The 10,245-nt window shown below is 38.3% G+C and overlaps 1 protein-coding gene across 2 annotated transcripts; it reads right to left on the minus strand.

Annotated features, from left to right (window-relative positions):
• Window positions 1-672: 672 nt before the first annotated feature.
• LOC123746023 (uncharacterized) lies at window positions 673-6,807 on the minus strand. Of its 2 annotated transcripts, none has more exons than XM_045727166.2 (7): window positions 6,311-6,807; window positions 5,362-5,412; window positions 3,952-4,375; window positions 2,750-2,893; window positions 2,294-2,443; window positions 1,465-1,650; window positions 673-1,163 (listed from the first exon to the last, which is right to left on the minus strand). In XM_045727166.2, the coding sequence occupies exons 1-7, from the start codon at window positions 6,329-6,331 to the stop codon at window positions 946-948; spliced, it is 1,194 nt and encodes a 397-aa protein (XP_045583122.2). In that variant the 5' UTR covers window positions 6,332-6,807; the 3' UTR covers window positions 673-945. The 2 variants fall into 2 exon arrangements, with proteins under 2 accessions (XP_045583122.2, XP_045583124.2); XM_045727168.2 differs by having other exon boundaries at window positions 3,952-4,354; window positions 6,311-6,798.
• Between the last annotated feature and the right edge of the window lie 3,438 nt (window positions 6,808-10,245).

Here is a 10,245-nt window from a genome sequence, read left to right on the forward strand (position 1 = left end):
TAGAGTATGATCTGACTGGGTTCATTTAAGTGTAGCTGAAAACCAGGCAATAAGACGCCCAAAACAGAAACCCTGAAATATTTTTCCACGAGTATTATGCATATTACTTTTATAAACTTACTTTTATTATATATTTTTTATTTACAATAATATTTATTCATAAAGAAAAAATGGTTTATTTTCCTTTATTAAGTTGTTAACTTTTACACTGCCATGACTGCATATATTTGACATTCTCGTGCCCCATGATTTGAACAATCAGGATTAATTAGATATATCAAGTTCCAAGTTTGATTAAAATTGTTTAATTTCATATTATACAAAATCATCTTTATATTACTCAATTCATTCAATTGGTCTTGTTCCGATGATCTTTGTCATCTGAAAAATGGCAGTAAGTTCTAAGATCACAAGGATATTGGTGCAGTGTGTTACCACTGAGCCACCACTGACTTCTTGTTATTTATATTTTATTTTCAAACACTACTCATGGCCTCATGTACAAGTACGGTACAGTAAGGTCTAATGTAAGTTGTCTTAACTCTTTCTATTTTTCTGCATGTTTATAAAAATTTATTTTTAAACATTTCTAATCAGATAATTATATTGATAATTTCTGATAATGGTGTTAGTAATTTCTTTTAATTTCTGATAATGGTGTTAGTAAAATCAAAGTAGCAAATAAACTACTGACTATATAAAGATTTCCTATTTAAAACAAAAACAAAAAAAGTAATGTAGAATATTTATTCTGAGTGCCTCGGAACCACGAGGCACTCAGTATGTCGCCCTCAAATGCAGCCATCACCTGATACATGAATAGCTAAGAAGCAAGTGAGGCTGGGAAAATATTTGGCTATGAAAATCAATTAAAAATAATCGTATGTGGCTGTCCATCTTTGTGAGGGGGTGACCAGTTCAAGTCATATCAGGTCACAGATCCTTTCATGACACTTGACAAATGGCACTGAGCATAGCTTTGTGTGTACAGTCATGAAACTTGATGCTTCCAAGAGAATACACACACAGATGGTGCTGGTCTGAGGTGTTGTCTGGCTCACTGAGGTCCCAAGGCACTGACATCACCTCCATATTCCTGCCAGACACCCATTTCCATCCATCATCAATCTCACGCATGGCTCCCACCCAAAGGTACTCAGAATCTGTTAAAAAATATATTGATTAAGAAACTGAACTTCATAAATATAAAATTAACTAATCTGTTGTAAATACACATTCTTTACTTTTCATCTTATGGGTATGCACAGTAACAATAACTATAATAGGGTACTGTAATTCAACCACTACTGTACCCTTGGAACTTGACTGCAAAACTGTTCATTACAAATGTAAATTGATTAGCTTAAGGAACATTGGGGTCCAGTTCCTGAACCCATTATGTGTCTAAAACATCTTTTAACTTTCCGTGCAAAGCTGAGAGATAACGTAAACCTTGTTTCTCACCTGTCTGCAAATCATAGACATAACTCCTGAAGGCTGACATCTCTGAGGGTTCTGCCAGGTCTCCCAAGCCACCCACTGCTGCACCGTGATCTTTGCATGCCTCCCTAGCCATCTGCCATGACATTCGTTCCTCCAGCAGGTAGAAACAGTCCCTTCCCACCTTGCGGTACGGTAAAGGACACAACACTGGTGAAATGTAAAGTATTAGCATTGGTGAATGTAAAGTATTAGCATAAAGTTTATAACAACAATTTACTAAGGGGGGATATTAAAAAATGTGTCAACACAAAATATGCAGGGTGATGCATTCATCACCAAATTTCTAGTGGAGAAAGATGAAGGCTGCCCTCACCTTTCTAGTAAAGGGGCGTAGCCGCATTCTCCCACACAGGCAGGCCTAATTTTAAGCAATTTTATCTTTTAATCTTGCCCTGGGGGGTATCTTATTTGGCAGCATCACACTCAACCTGTGAGTGAACATACTGCCAAAGCAGCATGTACAATCCCCCAATAGGAAGGAGCAAGTATATGGTGTCTCGACCCCAACCTGCTGTCACCCACCTTCCAGGTCTTGCCATGTTTTGTTCCCACCCACTTTACCTCAGGGGAAGGGGGGGGGGCTTTTCCTGACATACTATAACTTCAATGGGAGGCTCATAACAGGATCTACCCCCCCCCCCAACCCTCATGTAAGTCAGGCTTCCAAGTCAAGAATAAACATTGCAAATTAATAGTAATAATAATAATCTGCAACACAAACTACTGCAATAACTAACTTGATATTGTACGTACGTACGTACGTACGTACTAGATATTGTACGTAACTTACTGAGTGGGGCATCCTCCTTGTGGTGCTGTAGAGTTACAATGGCCTCTGTCAAGTTTTTCAGGATAACCTGTATGTCACTGAGAGACCAATTTAGCTTCTCACTATTCTTCTTCATCTCAAGCAGCTGTGCATTTCCTTCAAATGCACTCTCTGTAGGGCAATTGTAGATTTTTTTTTAACATTGTGGTTGTTTATTTAAAGTAAAAAGGCTTATTTATTTACCTATTCCAGCAGCATATTGATGTACATTAAGAGATACCTTCACTGTACTGTACTTTTTGTAAACTCCGAGGTGTGTTCCAGTGTACATCAAACTTTAACCAGCACAAAACTAAAACCCCATATCATATAAGTACCCACCTTCTCTCACCCATCAATATCTCCCCAAAGCTACTAATTTATCATTATATACAGTACTGATCTCTCACACATGTGCCTACTAGTTCCAACACCTACCGTTGAGAGCGAGGCACCAAGAGGTAAGGTTGTCAAGATGTGCCTCAAGTCCTATAGTGGTCTGGGTCATGTGAGTGTGGGTGGCAGCAAGGTTCCTGACAGTGTCTCGCTGGCGACGCACTTCCCGCTTGAGATTTTCAACTCCTGTTGGCATCAGGACGTTACGGTACAGTAAAAGAAGGCCAAGGTAAATTGCAGGAAAAACTTTAAAACAGTATCAATAAAACAGTACTTCATTTGATGCATCACGCTATTGTGATTTCTGTGTGTGATGAAGCAGCCCTTGTGGATTTGTTCATTTGATGCATCACGCTATTGTGATTTCTGTGTGTAATGAAGTAAGTGTGAAGAGGTGGAACAGCCTATTGGCAGAGCCCGGGTGTATGTGGGGAATTGTGTAAAACCCTGGTTTGTCTCTCGGAGAGACTGCAGGATCCGTGGTAGGTCAGGATGATTTCCCGGTTGCAATTTTTTTTCCATGTCTAGCTCAGTCGATTAAGGCAGTGTTTGGAATTCTCTCGGACGTAGGTTCGAACCTTCATCACGGCCCTTGTGGATTTGTTCAGAAGATAACGTCAAAAGTCATCCCAAAACCAAGTAAAATCTTATACCAGGAATTAAAAGATGACTAACAACCTCAGGACTAGCAATGTACTCTACAGACCATGCATACAAGACGGCTGATCTCACTGAGACCTTTACAATACTGAAAAAAATGTGATGATAAAGAGTACTACTTTAAAATGTTCAGTGTAACACATCAAGGGGCAACTGCTTCAAACCACAGCTATTATTGAAAAAAAAAATGTTTTTTCACTCATATGGTAATAAACCCATGTAATCGCCTGTCTACTGAAGGGTGGTATTAATATTAATATAATTTTTTATCATTGATATCAGAGTACTGTATTAAATATGACGTCTTTATAGAGCTATCTTGATTACTGAGACAGAAACAATGCTCTGCAATTTAATAATTCAAGGGTACTAATCTGCATAGATCTCTTGTGCACCCCACTTAAATTATTTTATTTAAGCATGAAGATCTCATCATCAGAAAGAAATATCTGCTTTGGAGAAAGTTAACAGTGAGCGACAAAAATCATCCCAGAACGAATTTGACTCATACAACGGTTATATATACCTTCCAAAATAATTAAGTGTGAACTAAAATATTTGTTAAACTTAGACTTGCAATTTACCTCGCCGTATTTGATGGTGAAGATCCTGCAGGAGGGCGGTGTCCTCGCTTTGGGTTTTTACTTGCTCCTCCAGTGACCTCATTCTTGAGTCCAGTAGAGTGATCACATCAAGGTCTCCCTCCACTGCTCTCACCCTCTTCAACAGCTCCAGGAAGATCACATTGTGAGGTAATTCTGTGCTTCCCTGCAGGTCGAAAGTTGCTTCGAGGGCCAATAGCCTCTCGTGGTCCAATTTGAAATTCGATTCTAAGCGTTCCACCTTCACTTTCTCCTCCTCCAGTGTCCCGAGGAGAAGAGTCTCAAGTGCCAGCCTTCTGCTGGTCTCTTTCTTGAGGGAGTCTTGAAGAATACGCTGTGTCTGGGTTTGAGAGGCTACTAAGTCCTCTAAAGCATCGAGGCGTTCCTGTAAGTTTTCAGGCACATCCTTAACAGAAAATTAGAAAAGGGAATAATAAACATTGCATGTGATTAGTGGCTTTACAAGAAATATAAATACAATTACTGTAAACATTGTCACGAGACCCACTGTAAAGTTTTGCGGGAAACGCTTTGCGTAATATTGGCTTCATTAGTATATATTCACCTAGTGTCTCTACTCTTTCGGCCCGCCTCTCAACTGTTACTAACTACTGTTTTTTTTCTCCACACCACACCCACACACACACATACACACCCAGGAAGCAGCCCGTGACAGCTGATTAACTCCCAGGTACCTATTTACTGCTAGGTAACAGGGTGATAGAAACTCTGCCCATTGTTTCTCGCCGGCGCAGGGAATCGAACCCGGGACCACAGGATCACGCATCCAGCGTGCTGTGGGTTCGTAATTGTGTACTTGTAATTGTGTAATGTGTAATTGTACATTACTCTAATGTTCTTTGTACACATATTCTTTTGAATAAACATTATTATTATTATTATAAAATATCGAGAAATAAATTATATTTTATTCACAAATATATATAAAATATCTACTTATCATACTATACATATTGATGTTGTGTGTAATACGCTCCTTAGGCCTGTCGATTGATTGATTGACGAAGATTGAATCACCCAAGAGCGAGGTGGCACGGGCATGAATAGCCCGTAAGTGGTGGATTTTTTGAGTGAATGTGATCTTTGATCGTGAAAGGATATACTATGTGCTGTAGGTCTATAGTTGTTGTTGTTGCTATTTTAGATTCCGCCTTTACTGTAGGCCTATCATTTGTTGTTGTTATAGATTCAGCTACTCGGAACAAGTTCCATGTAGCACGGGCTATGGTGAGCCCGTAGTTTACCTGGCACAGGAGCGGGGCAAGTAGCACGGGCTATGGTGAGCCCATTGTGGACTTACCTGGCACAGGAGCGGGGCTGTCTGTAGGCCTATCAGATACGACTGCTAATTAAGGTTAGTTTGTGTGTTACCTGGAGAGGTGCGGCGCCCCCCACACCAACACACGCCAACACAAGCACCACCTGTTGGTATTAAAATGTATTAGTAATATTGATTTAGATCAATTATGCTTGGATTATGACAACCAAAGAAATTTAAACAAATACGTAAATACAATTTTGCCCAAATACGTGATAAATAGGTTATGTATAATTGCCGCTGGCTTCCTGTCCCCGTCGAGGTCATTATATAGAGATAGTGGCTTTTAGGTATATATAATGTACAATGTACCTAGAAATACTCCTCAAATCATGCTACAATGAACCTGTTGATAATCCTCAAATTTCACTGTAATGTACCTTCTAATTTTCTTACAATGTACCTGTTATCCTTTTTTAATTTTGTTACAAATTACCTACTTAAATTTATCTGTTAGATTAAGGACCTGCCCGAAACGGTATGCGTGCTAGTGGCTTTACAAAAATATAAAATCATCAGTGTTACGTACTCTCATAAACCCATTGTACCTTCTTGTATATATATATATAAATAAATATAAATGAGGGCCCCTCAGGTTAATTCAGGTAAAAATAAAATAATAAAGTATTTATGAAAATAGGGTTCAGTCCCTGAGCCCATTATGTGCCTCTGTAACCCTTTCCACTACCGCCCACAGGATGGGTATGGGGTGCATAATAAAGTAACTAAACTAAGCATTTACTTGCAGTAAATAATAGGATTAGATTATTCACGAAGAGAAAGTTCATATTGGAATAAAATTTAATTGTCTTGAGTCTATATTAATTTCTTAATTCTCTGGCCTGTTATTAAAGTTGAGTTAAAATAATTAATTAATCACTAATTAACTAAGATGAAATTCTAGTTTCATGAATGCACCCAGGGTGCATGTACCACCCGTCAAAGTTAACTTGTTGTCCTTGATGCATTTGAAGATCTAATGTATACTAGACTAATACTGACCTGCAGGCAAGTCCTCCACATTGTGAGGTCAGTAACAGACTGAAGATATGCCCCTCACTGGAGTCACTCCCATCAACAACGTTCTTAGGAATATCTTCACTGCTGTGCTATTTAAACATTCCAATTACCTCACAAAATATTTGTATCCTTAATTATTTGTATCCTTCGGATGGCATTCCGAAGCTGAGCGGAATCATGCATAAACTGATTCTCACACTGTAAAGATCTGTAATTTACTATAGATCTTTCTTCGAAACGCTTTCGTTGTACTAATTAATGATTATCACAGGTTCAGGTACTTTCCCGATCACAAATGTAATCTTCTCCGGTTGCTCCATATACTCGCCTTCCCTACAGCCTAGTGTAACGTTGGCTGATAATCTAAGGTGAAGGACCCTATATGCTTACAAATGATAGATAAGATTAAGATCTCTTATACTCTAAGTCATTCTTGAAGCACCCAGGGTGTACACATGATACACTTAAGATGGCTGAACAGCGCATTATATACAAAGATATTATGTCTAACACGTATATATGGTTTGCACCTTCATGATCACTGATCTAAACTGTGTTTCCTTCTTAATCGAATTTCGAAGAGATCTCCATTGGCAGCTATCACTAACATATAATCGGCGTTCGCAAACAAAATGATAAGACATTTCTCTCTTGGATAAGGAATCATGCGACTGAGCTAGAATTTGTTAATACTCAATTAGGCATTTGACATTTTAAAAATTGTCACATGCCTTGTATTTGAATGAGAACAAATTATTTGAAAGGCCCGTGGATGAATGAATGAAGGATAAATTACGACTCCTTAATGTAACATATCTTACCTAAACGGAGCAAATCCTGTGCCCAGTTAAATTGTTTACTTTCGTACTCTTGAAATTATAGTTTTACAGCTCAATAGGAGCTGAGAGTGGCAAACGCAAATAATGATATTGTCATTATTGTTTTTAATAGTAAATGTCAAATGCTTTTGTAATATTGACAAATACAAGACTCTGAATATGGGGCATAACAACCCACGCCACACCTACCGAATAATAACATTACATTGCAGCAGATTGATGAGGAAAAGGACCTTGGAGTCAAAATCAACCACTGAGTGAAAGTTGCACAGCAGGTAGGGGCAGCAGTTAATAAAGCTAACCAAACACTTGGAATAATCAAGTGTACCTTTGACTTTGAAGAAAAGAAGGTAGTTATTCAATTGTATAAATCTCTGGTGCGCCTCCATTTGGATTACTGTATCCAAGCATGGAAACCTCTTCTTCAGAAGGATATAACTGCCCTGGAGAAAGTGCAACACCAGGCAACAAAAATCCTTCCAGAGCTAAATCAACTCGTGTATCAGGAATGGTTGAGGGCCACAGGATTGACAACACGAGGCATGATATCCGCCCTGTCATGCAGACGAGGCATGACAGGGCGGATCTCACGGAAATTTTTACAATGCTAAACAATTTACACAAATAAACGATTCTTCGCGGCAGGGGATCGTATTCCAGGGACCTGCCCGAAACGCTACGCGTACTAGTGGCTCTACAAGAATGTAGCAACTCTTGTATATATCTCAAAAAAAAAAAAAAAAAAAAAAAAAATTTGGAGGATGCTGATCCGGAAAATTTCTTCAAAAGGTCAGATGTAACACAAACAAGAAGCAACGGCTTCAAGCTCAACAAGCCACACTGTAGGACTGAAAACAGGAAATTCTTTTTCACCCACAGCCTACTCGCCGAAACCACAAGCCGCCGGCTTCCTGTCCTCGTCGAGGCCATTAGTGTTCTCCGTTTTAGTCTAAGCTAGTGTTTTTCCCCACACCTTGACCGAAACGCTGTGCGTATTAGTGGCTTTAGGCATAGTATGTACTTGCTCTATCTAGAAAACCAACATAATGTTTGTAACTCATCTTGTATATATATACTTTTACCTGAATAAACATTTGATTTGATTTGTTAGTGGCTCTCAGGTAAATACACGAATTTTATGTCAGCTTCTTTACTACTTTTAACACGCGTACAAGTGCGTGTTGATACAAATTGCGTAATTATAGGCTTTATAAATATAGTTTATTTAATGCATTGAATCAATTACTGGGCGCAATTCCTAAACTGTAGCCTCTGTTTAACTCAACAGTAAAATGTGTACTTGGTTGTAAAAACGATTCTTCGCGGCGGGGATCGTATTCCAGGGACCTGCCCGAAACGCTACGCGTACTAGTGGCTGTACAAGAATGTAACAACTCTTGTATATATCTCAAAAAAAAAAAAAAAAAAAAAAAAATCAAATTATATTATACAATACAAATACCCTTTTGTGAATCTCTTTAAATTATGCAATATTTAAAGTTCTTAATAAATATATGACAAAACTTTCAATTCTTAATTAGCAATTAATGATAATTTTGTATTAAACAAATAAATATCAAGTATAGAAAAAACTGAATTACTATATATAAAATGTAATAATTTTGTTTCTTCCGTAGATAAATAATAATTAAATATAATAGTTAGTCCAAGAATATATTATTTTCTCTAAAAGCATTGAGAAACAAAGCACGAACAACATGCTCTGGCAGTTAATGGTAAACTAAACCAAATGTACGTTTTCCGGAAATACGATCCACCAATTACATTCTTGTAAAACCATAAGCACGCGAAGCGTTTCAGACATAGTGAATAGTGAGTGAACCTTTAAAGATCGGCGTTTAATCGTTCCACACTGCCTAAGGCACGATTGATGATTGATGAAGATTAAGCCACCCAAGAGGAGGCACGGGCATGAATAGCCCGTAAGTGGTGGCCCTTTTGAGCCATTACCAGTATCAAAAGATGATACTGGAGATCTGTGGAGGCGCAACTGCACCCTGCGTGACGGGAGATGTCTCCCGGACCAAATGGTGACCAAATGGTGCCTAAGGCACGAACCCGAGTCGAAATATATTACGATGCGTTGTTACGGTTGTAGCAACCACATCAGCACTATAAATGTGGCAGCTACTCCACATTCAGATTAGTCAGACTAGACATTCAGAGTCAGAAGAAGTCTGTGCATATACTCCATGCAAATAAAAGGTCTCAATCTTTGGAACTCACTGCCTGACGAATTAAAAAATTGTCCAACCCATGCCCTGTTCAAAAGTAAAATAAAAAGTACCTAATTTCATCCTCATAGTTCCCTATCATGTGCTTCAAACTCACACTCTATCCTGCACTGCCCACTTCCCCAGTATTAGTACTTAAGACATATCCTTACCAGTGTAATCACCTCTGTCAACTTATATTGTAGTTATTTGTTGATATAAAAAAACTCGCTACAATATACCCATTCATCTTACCTGAAATGTTAGATTAAGGAGCTTGAGAATGGTCCAGGACGGACCGAAACGTCGTCGTCCCTTCACCTTTGAGGCTAAGTAACGAAGATAGTTACAAGATACGAGCCAGATGGTGTTGAGATTGCGAAAGAAATTATGATAAGAACTTAAGCCAAAAAATCAATGCATAAATGTTTGCAAATATGAGACTGGGATTTATTTCTCGAAAAGTTAGCAATAAAATACGCTTTTTAGTTCTTTATTTTTAAAATTAAGACCAGCTGCAGAGATTCTGTCTAACGAAGCTGCAAGCTAAAACACCGTTATCCTATAATGTTCATCTATAGCTTGACCCTAAATACTCGTTTATTAAACGAATTTATTGTTAGAGTTCATTAGGAATCAACTTAAGGCAGAGTTTCCAACAAATACCTTCCTGTGATTGGCTGTTGCGGGGAATGCCAACGCTTATATGAATAAAATGCAAAATCAGAAATACGTCGTTTTGCTCATTAACCTTGTTGTTGAACAAAAGAACAACAATTTCTGTTTTATACATGGCAGTAATTTCCATTTAACTCAATAATGTAGACCAATAAGAGGGCGGATC

This window comes from Procambarus clarkii, chromosome 78 (assembly GCF_040958095.1).
Source record: "Procambarus clarkii isolate CNS0578487 chromosome 78, FALCON_Pclarkii_2.0, whole genome shotgun sequence".
NCBI lineage: Eukaryota > Metazoa > Arthropoda > Malacostraca > Decapoda > Cambaridae > Procambarus > Procambarus clarkii.